We start from the raw sequence: 21,730 nt of genomic DNA, 5'->3' as shown, positions 1-21,730 counted from the left end.
CTGGATCAGGAATTATGGGTAGTTGTGAACTACCACGTAGGTGCAGGAGACCAAACGTGGATCCTCCACAATAGCAAAAAATAGTGACTCATCTTTTGAGCACAAAAAAGGATAGATTCATAAGAACAACAAATTGAAGAGGTGAAAAGAAAAATTGCATTCCTTTCCCCAAGTTAACTAAAGGTTGAAGAGATCAAGGCTTCCAAATAAAACCATTGTCCCCAGTGCTTTTCCAGGTCCTTAAGGTTCAAACCAATGTGAACTCTCATATTATTAAAGTCTACTTCCTGGGAGAGTTGTGCCTGAATTCATGGACAGCATGTGATGGAAAATGATATATTTGCTCCCCCAACATAGAGGTCATTTTGCTACTAACACCCATGTAACTATGGCAGTTCCACAACTGATGGAAAGTTTCTTCCCCATGTCAGTCACACATGAGTTTATGTATAGGTTTGTGTTATTGAATAGTTTGTATGTGTGTGTGTGTGTGTGTGTGTTTATCATTAAACCAAAGACACACTCCTGTTCAACAAAACTGTTAACATATGCTTTCTGCAGGCCTTAATTCTTCCAAACCTTTCCTTGTGTAATAGATTAACACGTTTCACTGAGACAAGTCTAGTTGATGTGCTTAAGGCTCCTCCCTAAAAGCCCAGTAACATTCCTCTTTGCTCAGCATTTGATCGGCTAATGTCATGCACTATTCTCTGCTCATCCTAGAACACGAGATAAGTTAATAAAGTAATAGGGCAGGTGGCATGGTAGTACATAATCTTCAGGCTTTAGCTGATCTTCCTGATACCAAATCATACCCACACAATGACCCGTCTGTCCTTCTGAGGCACGGTAAACAGAAAACAGACTGGAATCAGGTCCATTATCTTAGCCAAACATGATTCCAAGTGCTTGATGGCAAATGGGACAGCGACACAGATAAATAAAAATTATTTTTTGTTTTTCCTGATGAACGTGTTTCACTTTCAGTGCAGCCTGACATTTTTCGATGGAAACAGACAACCAGACATGGGTGCAAGAATTCATCCTCCTGGGCCTGTCCAGTGACTGGGACACTCAAATCTCCCTCTTCGTCCTGTTCTTGCTGATGTACCTGGTGACAGTGCTGGGGAACTTCCTCATCATTCTTCTCATCAGACTGGACAGCAGACTCCACACTCCCATGTATTTCTTTCTCACCAACCTGTCCCTTGTGGATGTGTCTTATGCCACAAGCATAGTGCCCCAGCTGCTGGCTCATTTTCTTGCAGCGCATAAAGCAATCCCATTTCTGAGTTGTGCAGCTCAGTTATTTTTCTCTCTGGGTTTAGGAGGGATTGAATTTGTTCTACTAGCGATGATGGCCTATGACCGCTATGTGGCAGTGTGCAATCCGCTGAGATATTCTGCTATCATGCATGCAGGACTGTGCAGTAGGATGGCTATTGTATCTTGGGTCAGTGGTTCCGTCAATTCAGTAATGCAGACTGCCATCACCTTCCAGCTGCCCATGTGCACGAACAAGTACATCGATCATATATCCTGTGAGCTCCTTGCTGTGGTCAGGCTGGCCTGTGTGGATACCTCTACCAATGAAGTCGCTATCATGGTATCAAGCATTATTCTTCTGATGACCCCATTCTGCCTAGTTCTCCTATCCTACATCCAGATCATCTCCACCATCCTAAAGATCCAGTCCAAAGGGGGAAGAAGGAAAGCCTTCCACACCTGTGCCTCCCACCTCACTGTGGTTGCCCTGTGTTATGGCATGGCCATCTTCACTTACATACAGCCCCACTCGAGCGCCTCTGTCCTTCAGGAAAAATTGATTTCTCTGTTTTATGCAATTTTGACACCCATGCTGAACCCCATGATTTATAGTCTCAGGAATAAGGAGGTGAAAGGGGCCTGGCAGAAACTACAGGGACAATTCTCTGGACTCACATCAAAACTGAAAACGTAATGAAACTTGAGCATCACTGGAGAAAAAGACTTTGCTTCTGTGTTCTGCTCCCAACTGAGATGTGACAGTCATTTCCGTGGAGACACAGGTGGAGATGACACATTAGGACTGGTGATGTTACACAGGAGTCTGGGTGACTGTGCTGGGGTGTGGAGTGTGGGGTGTATCTTTATGACACATCAGAGTGTACAGAGGAGCTAAGCAGCACTGTCACTGAGATCCCACCATTACTCAATCTTCATTTCTACAGTATGACAACTAAAAAAAATACAACTTTCCATTTTTTCTTATAGTTTTAATGTCATGAGCCTGTTTTTGAATCCTAGTTTGTCCACAAGGTATCCTATACAAGTATTTATTCCAATTCCTTTTCAGAAAAGAGTACAGTGTTTCCAGGGAGCCAGAAATGCATTTTCATGTCTGTAGACTCAATGAATGCATGCATATATAATCAGAGACAGCTGACTAAGTCAACACATGAAAGAAACTGTTGTTCAAGCCTTTACAATGTTACTGTGTACTACATGCAGCACCAATGGCTTCCTGTTAATGCAAACAACTGCAGAAAGATAAAATGAAGCTCTTCATTTTTTTTAATTTAACTTTTATTAATTACAGTTTATTCATTTTGTATCCCCCCCATAAGCCCCTCCCTCCTCCCCTCCCGGTCCCACCCTCCCCCCTCCTTTCTGCATGCATGCCCCTCCCCATGTCCACTGATTGGGGAGGTCCTCCTCTCCTTCTTTCTGATCTTAGTCTATCAGTTCTCATCAGAAGTGGCTGCATTGTCAAGGTTCTAGGTTATCTCCATGAATAGTCCTTGGTTGGAGTATGAGTCTCTGGGAAGTTCCCTGTGTTCAAATTTTCTTGTTCTGTTGCTGAAGCTCTTCATTTTTAAAGGGATTTAAGCAAAGATTTTCATATACTAGGTTACCACCAAGTTAAAGAAAACATGAACTTTAAGGTACTAATGGACAGTCTTCAACCAGTTCCAAAGAGGCTATTGCATCTATAAAAGGTGTCAAAGTAAAATATTGAATTGGACTGATCTCTAAGAACTCACAAGTCCTTTCACTAAGAGCATAATACACACATAAATTATGACTAAATGTGTAAGATCTCAGTGACAATATCTGAAAAAGGAAAGTTGTCTCTGCCAGATCCAAAGAATTATGTTACCTACATAATAACTACAGTTTATTACCACAGAGGAAGATATAGGAAGATGCTGTGTCCTTCCAACTGTGACTCTGTTCCCTTGGACACCTGTTGGTAACTTTCCTTGGCTAAACACTTCGTGACATCTTTATCCTTAAACAGCAATCCCCCACTTTGTTCGAAGTCTTTGTGTGAAGATGTCTTCAACTTTTATTACTTGGGATACAGAAATAGTGAAGACATTGGTTATACAGTGAAGGATTATCATAGTCATACATTCTGTTAGATTTATATTTTTTCTTTTTGTTTTATATGGCTTTTAAGACTATACTTTCTCAATGGATTAAACCTTGGATACATTAAATTTTTTGAGATGGCAGCTCTTAGGAGCATGTGAAAGACATTCTCAGTAGAAGGAGGAAAATATTGTTGCTTCAGTGAGAAGATGAAACAGTGTTTTAATAAAGTAATTAAACACAACTTTTCAAAAAAGTTGAACACTGAAAGTTACTTCAAAATAAAATTTTATTTAGTGATTATTAACTATAAAAATCTCACACTGGGTTTTCTTTAAAAAGCACAATATACATAAAATTATTGTTCAAATAAAAATCTCAATAAGACACATGTAGGACAATAGCTTACTAAGTCTCTGAAAATCTTTTAAATTATATTATTTCTCCTAATTCTCATTTCTTACCACTGGAATTATTTTTTCCAATAGCACTATACAGTTCATCTCAGCTGAATTTCATGTACAGTCTGGATTTTTTTAAATGACATACTGAGTGTGTACATTTTCTTTTACACTCTCCAGACTCTGTATTACCTCTTATACTTGGAAGCTTTATTGGGTTCTAAAGCGTTCTAGTAGACCTAAGCATGGCAAACGAAGCTCTGGCAGGCCTTGTCCTTCCCCATTCCTTCTGCCTTGCTAAACTGTTAGATTACATTCCTAAATCTAACCACCAAAGTCTACTTCCTATTTGGCTACTTCTTCCTCTTGAGGATGACTACCAAGGTCCAGCTATCAAAGTATTGAAGTCCAGCAACAAAAAGGCCCCTTTTTGGTTACCCTAATTAACATGCTCAATCAAAACAAATCAACTTATCCTAATATGGGTTTTCCTTTCTCCCTTTAAAAACTTCCACGTTTTCTATGGCCATGTCTATTCCTCTCTTCTAGAGGCAGTCCTTTGTCCCTCCAGGGCAAATATACCTTTTTCCTCTTCCTTGTTCCTTTTCCCTTGTCCTCCATCTCCTGTCTTTGTCTCTTATTCTCTGTCTTTTGTCCCTCTGAGGCAAACAAATCTCTTTTGTGCTGAGAACTTTATGTTGAAGCATCTTCTGCTGACTTGCAGACTCAGTCTTATTATTTGTCTAGAAGTAATAGTGTGAATCAAGGTGACTGAGGCCTGGAGCCCTGACTAGAGCCTTCAAGGAAAGGAAAACAGGAAAGGTACATGTACAGGAATGTTGAGATAAGTTTGGGGTATGCTACCAAGAGCAACCTGGAAACTCAGCATGTTTATTAGGTACCACACATTAGGAGTGGGATGAGCTACTGTCTAGAGCAGGTCTCTGTGGCCTAGCAATCTCAATCTGGAAACATCAGAGGAAGAAGCCGTAGTTACCTTTTTGTAGACACGCTGATCAATTGTCCATAAACCCGCAAACTCCAATGCCTGAGGACAGTTTTGGTATAGGTCTTAAGACCAGCCAAGGGGGGAAAATGGGTCAGAGGCCTTGGTCTCCTTGATGTGAGTGACTGTGTCCTTATCAATAGCACACATTCACTCAGAATTTCACTCACTCAGGACTTCCTCCTCTCTCTATAAAGTAGAACATCTTGAATGGTAACAACCTTTCCACAAGAGACACACAGTGCTTCACTTCTCTTTTCTGCATCCTACTACAGTTAATACATTGTTTAGCACATGGATTATTTTTAAAATTGTTTTTCTAAGATATAATACCTACATGGCAGCCATCAGGGTCTGCATCTGAAATAAACTAATCCCTCCCTTAGTTTCCCCAGTTGCCAGTATTTCCTCAGGTAGGGATGAGATTTTGTATGCTCCTTTCATATATGTTGGAATTTTGGCTGGTTGGATCTTGTTCATTGTACATTTGCTATGAATTCATATGTATAGCATCTCTGTCATGACCAGAAGTAAATGTTTCTCAGAGTTCATCCACTATCTTTGACTCTTGCAATCATTCTTTTCCCTTTTCTAAGAAGATTCCAGAGCCATGGGGTGGAGATTAGTATATATTACCTGAGCAATTCACCGTCATTAATTCTCTGCACTTTTACCAGTTGTGAGTTTCTATATTGATAGTCATCTACTGCAGAATGATGTTTCCTTAATGAAGATGAAAAGCTACAAAAATTTATGGTTGTAAAGATAAATATTTAGGGTGTAGTTTAATTCTATCTCCTTTTTGCTGAATAAGTGTAATAAGTTCTCCCCAGGGCCAATGATCGACCCAGTCATGAGTTTCTGACCCAGTTAAGTGTCAGGCAAGAGTTTTATCTTGGGAAGTGTGTCTAAAATCCAATTAGAAAATGGTTAGTTATTCCTAAAACATCTGTGGCACTATTATATCACTGTAACCGATTGATTCCTAACACAAACTAGTAGCTATTAACCTGTTGGACTGAGTAATGCTTTGGGGTTGGGGCTAACCTGTGAATTGCACAATATTCAGCAGTATTTCTGACTTCTCTCCTCTAGACAGCATTTGCACCCCCTTCCGACCAGACACGATGGAAATGATGGTTTAAGGGGAACTTCTAACATAGCTTCAACAATTCGTTAGGGAATACAAGTAGGTGAGGAGCCATGACCTGTTTTTCTCTGTCCTTAAAAAAAAAATACAGCAACTACCTCCTCAACATTATTTTAACTTTCTGATGCATAGCTGGTTCAGGGAATGATGAATCAAATTTTTGCTCTTCTCATTTCTCTATAATTTTTATCATTTGATATATCAAATGAAACCTGTGTTTTCATTGTCTTTACGAGCTTACTCGTGTAAATTGAGCTAACACAGCTCAACATATTCCTATTCTTGTTCTTATAGATTGTCAAAGTTTATCAGATTCTGTGAATATCTGCCTATTTTAGTTTCTTACTGCTGCTTTAAGAAAGTACCATAATTTTGGTGCTTAAACCAATATAAAATAATTGCCTCACCATTTCGAAGATAATGGATTCTGCTGGGGTGAAATTTGGATGTACATGGCGTTGAATTCCTTTCTGTGTGTCCCCGGAAAGTATGTGGTTTCATGTTTATCCTTGCATACTGAGCAGCACCTAATGCAGACAAGAAGCTTCCACTTGCATTTTAATTCAATTTTGCACTATTTCTTCAATCAGAAGTAAGAGCAAAATGAAATCAGAATCTCCAATTTACATTGATTTCCAATGTTTATCTGTTGAATTTAAAAATCATGTACTATGAATGGCTGGCTCCTTTACATGAATAAAATCAGTCTTCCTGTGGCCAGTCTCACACTTCTTCAGAAAAAGAAGAATGAATGAAACTTGTAGTTGTTGAGCTATAACAAACCCTTTGAGTTTCAGTTAACTGCATAATTCTTTTTTATTTTTTTGAGAATTTTTTTTTGCATGAGGACTGTATTTACATTTTTTTCTCTCTCCCTTTTTCTTTTCCAACTCTGCCTGTGTTCCTACCACTTCCTTTTAAATATATGACCTCTTTTTCTTTAATTATTTAATGATATATACACTAACATACATAACACTTATGTATATACATACAACTTGCTGAGTCCATTTAGTGCTGTTCATATGTATATATGTTTATGGTTGACCACTTGGAGCTGGATAATGTATCACGGCTCATTCATGAAGAAGACTAATTCTTTCTCTATCACAACCCTATAGCTCTTTATTTTTCCTTTTTCCTTTTATTCTTTACAATTTATTAATTTTATATCCCAACTGTATCCTCCTCCCATCTCCTCCCAATTCTCCCATCCCTCTCCATGTTCTCCCATATTGCCTTCCTCTAGTCTACTGAAAGGGAGAGTCCTCCTCCCCTGCCATCTGACCCTAGCTTATCAAGTCTCGTCAGGACTGCCTGGATCCTCTTTCTCTGTAGTCTGGCCAAGCTGCGTCACCAGGAGGAATTGATCAAAAAGCAGACAACTGAGTTATTGTCAGAGATCATTCCTGCTCCCCTTACTCTGGAACCCACATGGAGACTGAGCTGCTTATAGACTACATTTGAGGAGTAGGTCTAGGTCATCCCCATGCATGGTCCTTTCTTGGAGCATCAGTCTCTGCAGACTTCCAGGGCTGAGATTTTTGGCTTTGTGTTCTCCTTGTGGAGCTTCTATTCCCTCCAGGTCTTATCTTCCCCTTCTTCCATAATACTCCATGAACTCTGTCCAAAGTTTGGTTATGAGTCTCTGCATCTGCTTCAATCTCATGTTGGGTGGATCCTTTCAGAGGATTCATCAAGATTCTCAATCATCATAGATGGAGAAAAGAAGATATTCAATGACAAAAACAAATTTAACAGTACCTATCCCCATTTCCAGCCCTACAGAAGACAGCAGAAAAAAAAAACCCTAGAAGGCTAACTACACCCAGGAAAACACAAGAATAAATAACTTCACTACAGGAAAACTAAAAGTAGATAAGCACACAAACTCATTATCACAACCAACATCAAAATAATAGAAACTAACAATTTCTATTGTTCTATTGTCAATTTCTATAAAACTAGCATGTATCTTTGTCCTCTGACATTTACCATCTTTCTGCCCTCTCTTTCATGACTTTCTCTGAGTCTTAGATGTTGAGATTGCATGAATGTCTGTCAAAGGGGTGGGAAACCCCATACTCACTTATTCTCTACACTTTATAAGTTATATGCAGCTGCAATGGCCTCTATGAGTTACAAAAATAATTGTTTTGATGAGGGATGAGATCTCTGTCTCTGTCTCTGTCTCTGTCTCTCTCTCTCTCTCTATCTATCTATCTATCTATCTATCTATATATATATATATATATATATATATATATATATGGAGTTAAAGAATTATATTGGTTTAGAAAAATGACAGTAGTAAGTTCTCCTCTAGGGCCTACAATCTCCTCAGCAGCCATGAGTAGTTGGGAAGGTATACAGAACCAGGCAAGAATTCTAACCTATTGAGTGGGGATTACAACAATTACCCTTAATAAAAGAAGTATCACTATTTCATCATTAGGGCTGAGTCAGTCATAGTTGTCATTCATAAGATTTATAGTTGGATAAGACTGATTGTTTTTCTCCCTTACAATTTACATAGCACCTTCAGATACTGTGAGAACTAGTGTTCACAGAAGGAGCTTCCAGGTCAGTTCTAGCTTTATTATTCTATGTCCTGTGTTTGAAGTGTATAATGTCTTCAGCAATAGTCTTTCAAGTTTTTTCAAGAGAGATAACCAAGGGAAAAAGCAAGAGCTTGTATTGTTTTAGGAATCCCTTGGATATCCCTGACCAACAGCTCCTAAAGAGGTTTCCCATGTTTGGCACTGGAGTTTTTGTTAAATTGTCTATGACATTTGAAGAGAGCATTATTATCACAAGAAACCTCAACAGCACCATCACACACACACACACACACACACACACACACACACACACACACACACGTTAAGGTGGGTTTATAAATATTCCAAATGACTTTTTCAAATACCCTTTGTGTTATTCCTCTCTCTTTTCCCCACAATTAAAGTTCCCTCTCTCTTTTCCATTCCCATTTACCCTTTGTAGTACCTCTGTCCTTTTATAATGGACTAGATGAGGGCCTTAGGTATGGGTGGTTGTCTACTTATAGTGTCTCATCTTTTGAGTGTTAGATTGAGGAAATATAGAGAACAATACAGTCAGAGAGAGAGAGAGAGAGAGAGAGAGAGAGAGAGAGAGAGAGAGAAAGTTTCTCTCTTGTTCTGGTGGGCAAAATGCACAGGGCTTAGGTCCAGGGAGCTGAGTACCTGTTGGTGGAGAGTTCTGGGTTTAAGATACTGACTGTGCAAGACTGTCAGACCTCCTTCAAATTACCCTCATGAGAATTTTTCATGAATGAGAGAAAAACAGTCTAGCAAGCCATTACTATTTTGGGATTGTTTCAGTGATTAATTTACATTTGATCATTTCCTGAGATCATTGTTTGGATATACTCATTTAAAAAATATCTTCTGTGCATGTTCTATGCACTGTGCTATTTACAGATAACAGATGTCCTTTGCTTTCCAACAGCTCACAAATGAATCAACTTTTAGTAACTTGGAATTTGTAAATACTATCAATGCATTTAAGATCATTTTAAGCTTTTTTTTTGTTTAAAATTAGGTAAGCACCATGGCCTTGTGATACATTATAATTATATTCAACAGATGTATAAATTTCTTACTGAGTATGAATTTTCTACTCTGAATACTATTAAAATTATAATAAATAACAGCAGACAACTCCTGTTAAACATGATTTCATTAGTATTACTTTACACATAGTTATCATTATGGTCTTGCACATTTTTACAAATTTTGAAAAATGCGCACTGCATTTTTGCAAAATGCAAAAATATAATAACTGTGACAAAGGTATAGGAATGTTTTATTCCTCCAAATATTCTGTATTCTTTTTAAAAAGCCATATCACTGGAAACCATAGATAGATCAGGTTCATGCAATTAAATATTGTAAAATATTATATGAGTGGAATCCTATTGCAGCATTTGCCTTCTTTCAGTTGGCACACTGCATTTCATATATTGATGCTGCAAATCGCAGAAGCTGGAATTTTATTGCTGAATAATAGTTCATTTCATTGATGTGTCATAGTTTGACAGTTTACTGTTTCAGAGAATATTAGGATTATTCCTAACATGTAACAGTAATTACAGAACCTTTTAAAGCATTCAACAAACTGTTTTCACTTTCGTGGAATGAAGTAAAATCTGACATAAGAAGTGATGACTAGTTTGTTTGAAATATTGAAGTGCATTAAGAGTGCTAAGCTATTTTTAAAAATGGTTGCACCAACTGAGAATGTATGTGCTAACTATGAGAGCAACCACCAGCCTACCTCCTTGGTAGCAGCTGCTGAGGCCAGTTTCATATTCTTTAAAGGTCAAAAGTGGCAAGTAGCTTCTCTTTGAGTATTTTATTGGCAGTGATTAAAGAATGCTAATGTTACAGAACTGCCATAGGCTACATCTGTGCAGGGGTCTTAGGTTATCTCCATGCATGATCCTTGGTTGGGGTATCAGTCTCAGGAAAGACCCCTGTGCTCAGATTTCTTGGTTCTGTTGCTCTCCTTGTGGAGTTCCTGTCCTCTCCAAATCTTATTGTTTTCCACTTCTTTCCTAAGATTCCCTGCACTTTGCCCAAAGGTTGCCCATAAGTCTCAGCATCTGCATTGATAGTCTGCAGGGCAGAGCCTTTCAGAGGTCCTCTGTGTCAGGCTCCTGACTTGTTCCCTCTTTTCTCCTTCTTCTGATGTCCATCCTCTTTGCCTTTCTGGATAAGAATTGAGCATTTTAGCAGGAGTCTTCCCTCTTGATTAGTTTTATTGTAATAGGAACAGGGAATGTCTCTGACATGAACTGATTGGCTCTTTAATTACCTCCCCCTGAGAGGGAAGCAGCATTACCAGAGCACAGAAGAAGACACTGCAGCCACTCCTGATGAGACCTAATTGACTAGAATCAGAAGGAAGGAAAAGAAGACCTCCCCTATCAATGGATTTGGGTAGGGGCATGCATGCAGAAGGTGGAGGAAGGGAAGGATTGGGAATGGAGGAGGGAGGGAACCACAGGGGCAATACAAAGTGAATAAAGTGTAATTGATAAAGAATTTTAAAAAAGAATGCTAATGTTGAGCATTCTTTTTCTGTCCTCCTTGCCTATTTGTAATCCTTGAGATATCTGCTAAATCTCTCATTCAGTTTTCACTGTTTTGTTGTTGTTGTTGTGTTTTGAGAAGTTACTAGATATTTTGGACACAGATACTTTATGAGATATAATTTTTGCAAAATCTTCACTGGATCTGTGATTTGTCTTCTCATTCTTTTAAAAGAATCAGGAAGAAGAACTTTAATTTGAAAATATTTACTTATATTTATGTGTGTATGTGTTCAGCCTATACATCTTTGTGCAATAAGTATGTGTCTTATGTCCAGGAAGACTAGCAAAGAAGTCATTGAACCTCCTGGATCTAAAGTTATGGATGGATATGAGTCACCATGTAGGTATAGGGAGTCACACCCAGGTCCGATGCCAGAGCAGCCAGTGCTAATCTTAACTGCTGAGCCATCTTTCTAGCCCCAGGGGTTTTAATTCTGAAAAGGGTAAGCATATGTTTTATTCATGATCACAATTTTGATGTCTTATTTGGCCAATGTTTGGCTAATCCAAGGCCATATTTCACCAACATGTAAGTCTCTGCTTTCAGTATCCCATCCATTATATCTGCCTGAGGCATTCTGAGGTACAGTGTATATCTTGTTCATCGTAAAAATAATCTAGGATCCTTGCTTGTAGCTTGAAAGAGACTCTAGCTATTTGTTACTACTGCTGAAAAGTCAGTACTTTCTCCATTAAATTGTCTTCATAATTTTCTAAAAACCAACACTTCACTGAAAGCAGTTTATTCAAATAATATACATAATTATCCAAAGGAAGTATTTTGTCACATTAATGCTACTCTTTGCAATAACCAAACACATGAATAAATAGTGGCTTGTATTTCACAAATACTTCTGGAAGGAAGTGATACAATTTCTAGGTAGATATTTAATGAGTAACTTTTCTGTGCAACAAAGACTATTTAAAAGTAAGTAAAACAGAAGAAATTGTGGAGTGAGTGTTTGTGTTTGTGTGTCTGTGTGTGTATAGAGGAGTGTGTGTGAGTGCATATGTGGTGTTTGTATGTGTATGTGTGTGGTGTGTATGTGTGAATGTGTAAATATGTGTACGTGGTGTTTGTATGTGTATGTGCCTGTGTGTATGGTATGTGTGTATATAAGTATGTGAGAGTGTGTGCATGTGTGTGTGCTTGTGTAGGGAAGTGTTCCTATGGAAGGAACATTGATGCTCGTCATTACTTTGGCTGAGATATAGAATCAGAGTCTGTTCTAGTCAGACTTTGCAATGCTGTACAAGATTCTTAGCATACCACCTTTCAGTCCACAGGTTTCAGTCCAGAATCCTTACACTGATTATTTCAGGGAGGGTGGTGAGGCAGAACATCATGGCAGCAGGAGCAGTCAGAAAGGAAGCTGCTTACAAGAAGCCTAGCAAGTTAGAGATTGGAGCTCAGGTGTAGTCTTCACCTCTGGTGACACACTTCCTCTAGGCAAGCCCACCTCCTAAGGATGGTTCCATCATCCCTAAATAGACACTTAATTGTGGTACATCTACTCAATGGAGTATTAATCAGCAATAAGAAACAAGGAAATCATGAAATTTTCAGGCAAATGGTAGGAACTGGAAAAGATTATCCTGAGTGAGGTATCCCAGAAGCAGAAAGACCCACAGGGTATATACACATAAGTGGATATTAACTCATAAGTTATAACTCATAAGTGGATATTAGATATAGGATAAACATACTAACATCTTTACACCTAAAGAAACTAATCAAGAACGAGGACTCTGGCTAAGATGCTCAATCCCCATTCAGAAAGGCAAAGAGGATGGACATGAGAACAGGGAGAAAACAGGGAACAAGATAGGAGCCTACCACAGAGGGCCTCTAAAAGGCTCTACCTTGCAGGGTATCAAAGCAGATGCTGAGACTTATAGCCAACCTTTGGGCAGAGTGCAGGGAATCTTATGAAAGGAGGGAGAGATAGTAAGACCTGGAGGGGATAAGAGCTCCACAAAGAGAGTAAAAGAACCAAAAAAATCTGGGCACAAGGGTCTTTTCTGAGACTGATACTCTGACCAAGGACCATGCATGGATAGAACCTAGAACCCCTGCACAGATGTAGCCCATGACAGTTCAGTGTCCAAGTGGCTTCCATAGTAATGGGAACAGGGACTGTCTCTGACATGAACTGATTGGCCTGCTCTTTGATCACCTCCCCCTGAGGGGGAGCAACCTTACCAGGCCACAGAAGAAAACAATGCAGCCACTTCTAATGAGACCTAATAGACTAGGATCAGAAGGAAGGAAAGGAAGACCTCCTCTATCAGTGGACTTGGGGAGGGGCATGGGTGGAGAAGGGGGAGAGAGGGTGGGATTGGGAGGGGCAGAGGGAGGGAGGTACAGGGGAATTACAAAGTGAATAAACTGTAATTAATAAAAATAAAATAAAAATACATAAGAAAAAGAAAAAAGGGAAAACACTATTTTGTGTAATTATTTCTCTATTTTTTCATGTAAAGCATAGGACTATTTTTGTGGTTTATTTAGAGTCTTAAATCTTCTCATGAAATGCCTTTATTTTTGGACTGAAATTGTGCCACGAGACATTGACTGACCATCCATTAGCACAGCTGCCAGTTGTAAGCTCTGCACGCTCCTCAGCAGAACAGAGGATGGGAATTTGTGCTTCCGGAAGGTAAAGGGCCTGCGAAGATTATTGAAGAATGCTGTATTTTTTTTTCACCTGGCTTTGAGTCAGAGCCAAGAATCCCTCCACAGAACACAAGTACTCTGGGATGATCTATTTGTGTTGCAGGATGCCCTCAAAAATGTCACAAAGCCAATTCACATAATTCAGTGGAACTTTAGAAAGGAGAGATGAAGAACAGCCTTCCTCAGGGAGAGGAAGGGCAGCACAGTGGCCCTGCCTTTGAGATTTGGGAGTGGTGACAACCATTAACACCCTGTTCCAAAAGCTCCTGAGGGACTCTGCCACCTCTAGGTCACCAGGTAGCCGCTGAGTCACTTTAATAGTGCTGTGTGTGAACCCACTGGGATGTCTCTGAGCTTCCCTCCAGAAGTTTTTGTAAACAAGTTCCAGGGGATTTCTAGCTCATGCAACCCAGGGGGCCTGGGGTACTGATGGGTATGATCCACCATTGTCTCCACACAGGAAGCATCCTTTAAAACACAGGCTACTGCCAGGCACTAACACTAGAGAATTTATATACAGATATGAAGAGGGGACACAGCTATCTAGAGGATATACAACAGGAGCAGATAGGTAGTCAGAACCATTAGTGACTGATTTATTGGGGTCTATGAATCAGACATATGAACTGCTAATACTGAAATTCTTTCATCTCCAAAATTATAGGAAACACAATGAAACCATTCAACTTTAGTGAGGTTCAGATACATTGTCATGATGTGAGTATGTCAACTAGAAACTTTAGAACTGATAGAGAGAAAGAGTGAACAGAGGCTAGAGAAAGAGAATTCATGAAAGTCATAAATATTATAAATAATTTCTTCTTGACTTTTACAAGGAAATATTTAGGGGTTAAGCATAGGTTAAAACTTGTAAATATTTATAGACAATCATGAAGACATAGAATATTACATTTTCATAAAATGTAAGTAATTAATTGCTTTAAATTTTCTTATTTCAAATATTTTCCTGAGCATAGGTATACAAATATTTTTGCTTTTTCCTCAATAGGAGTCATTTAAATGTGAGTGGAAATGGATTGTCAAAGTTAGAGCATTTGTAATTTGATCTGGAAATAACTTTGTGGTTGCCTCTCACATTAGGGACATTTTATTTTTTCTTTGAGACTGAGTCTCATGTAATGTATGCTAGCCCCAAACTAGCTGTGTAGCCAATGATACTCTTGAACTCCTGGTCTTCCTTGCCCTGTCTCAGAGTTAGTTCTTGAACGAGCTGTAGGAATGTATTCTGTACACTTTTTCAATGAAAGTGTTTTACTGAAGTAATACCTGCAACATAGGGACCATAAGAGAAAGCCACTGGAGATTTACACAACCTTGCATGATAAAATAGGTCAGCAATCGGAGAGTTTAAAACCTACTTTTGAGAGATGAGCACATAAGGTTTAGATTCAGATTATATGAAAAGTTAGGCACAGAAATAAGGGGCAAATCCAAGTTTAAAAAACAAAGAAGAAGAAATACCGGTGCTGAAGAAATACCGGTGCTCTCAGGATATAAAATTATTTTGGTATGTCACCTACCTAAGTGTCCCTGAGGATAGCCGTGTCCGAATGTAATGAGGATGATAGAAACTTTCCTGCCTGGGGTTGATAGTGTCTGCCTATACAACCACTGCATGTGTAGCCATGGGTCAGATAAACCTTTAAATCAAAGAGTAATTTCCACTGACAACTCAACTGTGTGAAGGTAAGACTGGTTTATCTACATCAGCATGAAGGATTAACATGTGTAGCTCCTGTGTCTGTAGCCAGGGCTCAGATAAGATTGTAGAAATCTCCACAGAGGAGGCCAACTGTGACTAAAACCCAGTGGAGCATTACAAAATGAAACACTGTAAAAGCCAATTGTCTTAAGAGAAAAGCTTCAGTATTTCTCTTCTCTAGCTTTAAAGCACCTTCCATAAAGCAATATAGAGCATTATCATTGTAGCATGATTGGTGGGCTCAGTTGTGCACCTCACTTTTAAAATATTGTATAATTGAGGCCAGTTCAAGGTATATGATCATGTACTCTTTGTATATGGAAAATATTGTTACTCTGAACTATTCCTGAAAGGTGATACACCAAGAAAGCCTTTTACACTTCACAGAACCAGCAGGCACTGCCAAATCAAGATGTTACTTGTCTTGATGTGAAGTGAAGACCGAGAACACAAGTTCCTCAAGTCATGTAGCGAAGAGAAGTATAAACTGTTTTATTTCTCACAGTCAGATGCATCTTGTTTTCAGTGAGGCAGGCACTTGTCATGAGTGGTGTAAATGGACGTGGTTCCTCCAACCCACGCCCTGGCTGCCTCATTTCTTGCACACAGTTGAGTGCTGTGTCCACAAAGAAATGAGAAAAGTAAGTTCAGTCAAGAGCTGTTGGAAGATACCACAAGATAGCAGCCTCAGAAGAGCACCCCGGGGCCTACGTGATGGCTGAGTGGTGCCAGCAAAGTGAGCATATCAGCTGCTGTGTTGGTAAGTGTACAAAGACCAGCCTTCCGGTCTTCGTCCAGATGCTGAGCTGCTTATGCTTCCTTCCTGTCTCATTTTTATCAGCTTTATATGGTCAGAGGGGTAGAAAGGTAAGGGACTTCTTCATGTTTGAAAGTCCTCTTATTGTTTGAAAGTCCTCTTATTTTTTATCAGAGCTTTATATGGTCAAAGTGGGTTAGAAAGGTAAGGGATTTCTTCATGTTTGAAAGTCCTCTTATTGTTTGAAACTATGCACCTTCCTTACAGGAATTATACAGAGGTATAAAGAGCTTGGCATAAATGAGAATCTTGCCTAAGTGCATTGAGTAATGCCTGGTTCCATGACGCTAAAGTATCAGATTTTATCACCAAATCTTTCCTTGAGAACTTTCCACTGAAACTATGTTTGACTGGATTAAAAAAAAAAAAGATATCGACTTTCTTGATGTCTTATTAAATTTCTTTAAAGATAGGGAAAAGGGAAAAAAAAAACCTTCTAGCCTGGGGTCCATATTCGCTGGAAATCAGGCTTATTTACACAATATGACAGGAAGTTATTTGGCTCATAGATAAAAGATCAAAACAGATTTAGGAAATGGAGGCAGTAATGTCTGAAGTCAAACTTCACCTCCTCTTTGTAGATAAAATGCTAAGATTTGATGCCTGCTCGAATACTCACACCTTTGCATGCTCATGACCTTTGGGTGATATATTTTCAGCTAAAGAAGTTATAAGGTAGTAGTAGAATAGAAAAATAAGAGGAAGTTTAGGATGATGAGCAAATTTATCAAGGCTTACAATGTCTAAAAGTGACATTCAATCCATTAACAGACTAACATTTTATAAAGTTTAATTGTTTCCATGGGAGAAAGAAACAGATTTAATTTATTGAAGAGGTTGATGGATTTAAATTTAATTTTTAAAAATTAGGTATTGAGTCATGTAAAATTGCTCAGAGAATCTGAAAACCTTTGTGTGTTTGTCTTTGACAGAACATTTGAGAGTTGATGTTTGCTGTAACCAATAATTACTGAATAAAGCAAGAATCACAGGGAGATAATTTTCTCTAGGGTGAAACAATGGTAACATTTGACTGAGAAAATTGTTCTTTTCTGCCAACATCTCTCCTACTCTCCCTGCATTTTTATTTCACTGTCATGTAAAGCTCCAGTTTTGTTCTGGACCTTGATCTATAATGGAACATCAGCAGAAACTGATGACAAGTATAATGGCTACTTCTAGGCCTTTAACTCACAAAGCTCAAACCTCTCATTTAATATTATTTTATTTTTAAATACTCAGCAAAGAAAAAATGTTCCACATAAGCACACACTTCAACCATTAGAACAGCTTTATGAAGTCAGTGTCTAGGGTGTATTTAAAATTACTTTCCAATATGCTGTATTTTACTTATTAAAGCCCAGAAAGCACTCTGCTTTCACCATCTCTCATAGGACACAACAGAAGTTTCTCCTTCCTGGTGCTATATCCAAGGAGATTAACTACTGGATTATATACCTCTTTCTTTTTTTTATTGTTTGTTATTATTAGTTACATTTTATTAACTCTGTATCCCAGCTGTATCCCCCTTCCTATTCCCTCCCAATCCCACCCTCCCTCCCTCATCTCCCTGCCCCTTTCCAAGTCCACGGATTGGGGAGGACCTCCTCCCCTTACATCTGGCCCTGTTTTATCAGGTATCTTCAGGGCTGGCTGCGAAGTCCTCCTCTGTGGCCTAGCAGAACTGCTCCTCCCTTGGAGGGTGGGGAGTCAAAGAGCCTGCCATTGAGTTCCTGTCAGATATAGTCCCTGTTCCCCTTACTATGGGAAACCAATTGGTTATTGAGCTACCACGAGCTTCGTCCAAGTAAAGGTTCTAGGTTATATCCATAATGGTCCTTGGTTGGAGAAACAGTTTCAGAAAAAACCCCTGTGCCCAAATATATTTGGTCCTTGTGGGGCTCCTATCCTTTTCCTGTCATAATAACTCCCCTTCTGCCAAAGGTTTGGTTATGAGTCTTAGTATCTGTTTTGAAACGCTGCTTGGTAGGATCTTTCAGATGCCTTCTGCAGTAGACTCCTGTCATATGTCCAGTGCACATCTCATTTGTCTTTCTAAGTGAGGATTGATCATCTTACCTCGTGTCTGCTTTCTTGTTTATCTCCTTTAGGTGTATATACCTCTTTCTTAATGCCTTATAGCAGAGAGGTATGCTTTGAAATTTGCTGCTGATGAAGATATTTGATCAAAAGAAAATGACATAAGATTTTACTCTGGAGACTAGGAAATGGATTTAACTGAACTTGGGAGGGAGTGTCTGAAAATATAGCCCAGTTGTTATCTAGTATAGATTAATCACTGAGTATGATCCCCAGGACTACCAGAACCAGGTATAATTATATACACATGTAATCTTGGAACTTGGGAGATAGAAGCAGAAAGATCAAAGCTCAAGAACATCCTGAGCTCTACCTGGAATTTGAAACCAGCTGTGGCTACAGATCCTTTCTCAAAAATTAATTAAAAATTTAATTGGGAGCAGTGGCACATGCTAGTAGCCCTTGGGAAACTGAAGGAGAGTGAGCTTGAGGTCATCCAGCTCAAAAAGTCAAATTTATCTAAAAAATACAGAATTTTTAAAAACTTGAAAGAAGTTTTAGAACCAGGCAACAGCCTTACAGATAAGCAAGTAGTAGCCTCAATAGGATAAAAATAATTAAATCAAGGAATATCTCAATTAACTACATTTACCTATCTGCCACTTGTTTCAGTAAAATACTTTGCTATAAAACATACAATGTGATAATGTTTGCTATAATTAGTAAAATAGAGCTAATAGAACAGGGCTAGATTATGACTTGTGTGAACACTCTGCAGGGTAAGTTAAACTTGCAGTCTCATAGACATTGTCGATCTCTGTGAGGGAAGTAGTCACATCTCTTTGGACCATGCATGGGTTAGGTGTTTCTATAGACCCTTGCTTTGTCATTTACTAAGTAATAAAGTTGAAATAGGAAGATTCCTATGTTTATCTCATAGACCCTAGAATGACCTCGATGCTCTCTTTCTTTTCTTCCTGCCTCCTATTTTCCCTTGCACTATATATTCCAGTGACTAAGACATTAGCAAACAGACAGATGTTCAGTAAATTAAGTTAGTTCTAAATATGTCACCTGTTTGCCCTGTATATTAAATAACATGCTATATTATTTTTACTGAGAAAACTATGCATAAATATTGAGCAGAGAATTTGTTTTCCGGCAGTGTTTACCTGGGTTCACGTATTATCCCTGTTTTGGACACTAAGCGTACTTTTGACTTAACCCTTGACCTTGGGTGTCCATGCTACTTCATTTTCATTTGCTTTGTTTTTAGCTCAATTTCAGACAATGGACTCTTAACCAAATCAGATTTGAAAGGGGAAAATATGAAGATAGAAGTTCCATCATGATATTTTTTTCTCCCCAGAACACTAAGAATTTAAGAAACTCAAGCCTATCAAACCAAAGTTTCTCTTGAGGACTGTCAATTTTTCGTGTCTATTTTTACAACAGAAAGTTTCATTTGCTTCTTTAGAAGAAGTCTTGTTACACTCCTCAACCTTAAGGTAACAATATACAACCAGTGATCGTACCCACAAGTCCTCTCATGAACTATTTGCATTTGTGCTTTAAAATACTTGGCAAGTGTTGTCTTTTATATAACAAAGCTCATCACCAAATAGAAATCAAATACCTTCTAAATAAAATAAGATAACCTAATAAAGAGAAGTTCCTAGAGTCCAGATATTTACACAAACCCATGCCCATTCACAATCACATTTCTTGTACCTTACTCAGGCATTTCGTCAAGCAGAGTGCAGTCAAGATTTTTGACATAGTTTTAAAGTGCGGTTCTCATCTTAACCATGTATCCTTGTATTGACCACTGTCAACTATAATACTATATTTTAATTGTCTGAGAATAAAAGTAACTGGTAATGACAGAGCAGACAGAACTGCCCTGCTTCATCTCTTGGCTATAGCTGACTTTTGTGAGGCATGTCAAGTCACAATGAAGGAACTGGCCTATGTCTCTGAAACAGTCAATTAAAAAAAAGCATATTAGAATAAAGCTTGCTTTCTAAGCTCCATAAATGATGTAAGACTTTAAATTGCCTGGCAGGTTGCATGCATTACCTATTTTTAGAAACTTAGTCCCTTGTTCTTTGATTGCTTGTTTTTTTTTTTTTGTTGTTGTTGTTGTTTTGTTTTGTTTTTTATTATTTCTGATACTCTTTGCAGATTATAGTTTTAATGGAACAGGACAACCAGACATGGGTGCATGAATTCATCCTCCTGGGCCTTTCCAGTGACTGGGAAACCCAAATCTCCCTCTTCGTCCTGTTCTTGCCCATGTACCTGGTGACAGTGCTGGGGAACTTCCTCATCATTCTTCTCATCAGGCTGGACAGCAGACTCCACACTCCCATGTATTTCTTTCTCACCAACCTGTCCCTTGTGGATGTGTCTTATGCCCCAGCTGCTGGCTCATTTTCTTGCCACTCACAAAGCAATCCCGTTTCTGAGCTGTGCAGCCCAGTTACTTTTTTCCCTGGGCTTGGGTGGGATTGAGTTCCTTCTGCTGCCAGTGATGGCCTATGACCGCAATGTGGCAGTGTGTGATCCTCTGAGGTACTCAGTCATCATGCATGCAGGGCTATGCACAAGGCTGGTCATCACATCTTGGGTCAGTGGCTCCATCAACTCTCTTGTACATACTGCCATCACCTTTCGTCTGCCCATGTGTACAAATAAGTATATTGATCACATTTCCTGTGAGATTCTAGCTGTGGTCAGATTGGCCTGTGTGTACACTTCATCTAATAAGACTGCAATCATGGTTTCTAGCATTGTCTTGCTTATGACACCTTTCTTCCTTGTTCTCTTGTCCTACATCCAGATCATCTCCACAATCCTAAAGATACAGTCCACAGAGGGAAGGTGGAAAGCCTTCCACACCTGTGCCTCTCACCTTACTATGGTTGTTCTGTGCTATGGCATGGCCATTTTCACCTACATCCAACCCCACTCCAGCCCATCTGTCCTTCAGGAGAAGTTGATGTCTCTTTTCTATGCTATTTTGACATCCATGCTGAACCCCATGGTTTATAGTCTAAGAAATAAAGAGGTTAAGGGGGCATGGCAGAAACTTTTAGGCAAATTCTCTGGGTTCACATCAAAACTGTCATCTTGATGACTTATGAGCATCACTGGAGAGAAGAGATTTTCCTTGGTCTTTGAGCAACTCATAACTCAGACAGAATATGCAATGCCCTGCCAACCAGGAAGTAGAAGCTATAACATGTATTGATGATGTCATTTTGGAAGCTACGTGTTTATGTTGAGTTGTGTCAGCAAGATAATCAGTGGAGTTATACAACATTTTATAGAACTTTCTAATTCTGTCTCCATTTCCACAGTGTGACAATTGGAAATGTGTATTGTTTTGGTTGGTGTCATGAACCAGACACACTTACGTTGAT

The 21,730-nt window shown here is 38.9% G+C and overlaps 2 protein-coding genes across 2 annotated transcripts; both read left to right on the top strand.

Annotated features, from left to right (window-relative positions):
- The first annotated feature begins 1,006 nt into the window (after positions 1–1,006).
- Positions 1,007–1,960, top strand: LOC129669965 (olfactory receptor-like protein OLF3). The gene has a single exon (XM_055598331.1). It carries the CDS (start codon positions 1,007–1,009, stop codon positions 1,958–1,960), a length of 954 nt encoding a protein of 317 aa, XP_055454306.1.
- Positions 1,961–20,501: 18,541 nt separating this feature from the next.
- LOC129669971 (olfactory receptor-like protein OLF3) lies at positions 20,502–21,441 on the top strand. Its single transcript, XM_055598341.1, is given in 2 exon segments — positions 20,502–20,719; positions 20,721–21,441. Coding segments are annotated over 2 exon segments (939 nt in total).
- The last annotated feature ends 289 nt before the right edge of the window (positions 21,442–21,730 follow it).

This window comes from Psammomys obesus, unplaced genomic scaffold (genome assembly GCF_907164565.1).
Source record: "Psammomys obesus unplaced genomic scaffold, mPsaObe1.curated_primary_1811, whole genome shotgun sequence".
NCBI classification, from domain to species: domain Eukaryota; kingdom Metazoa; phylum Chordata; class Mammalia; order Rodentia; family Muridae; genus Psammomys; species Psammomys obesus.
The sequence above is the reverse complement of the archived record's forward strand: the minus strand, read 5'-3'. Positions and strand labels throughout refer to the sequence as shown.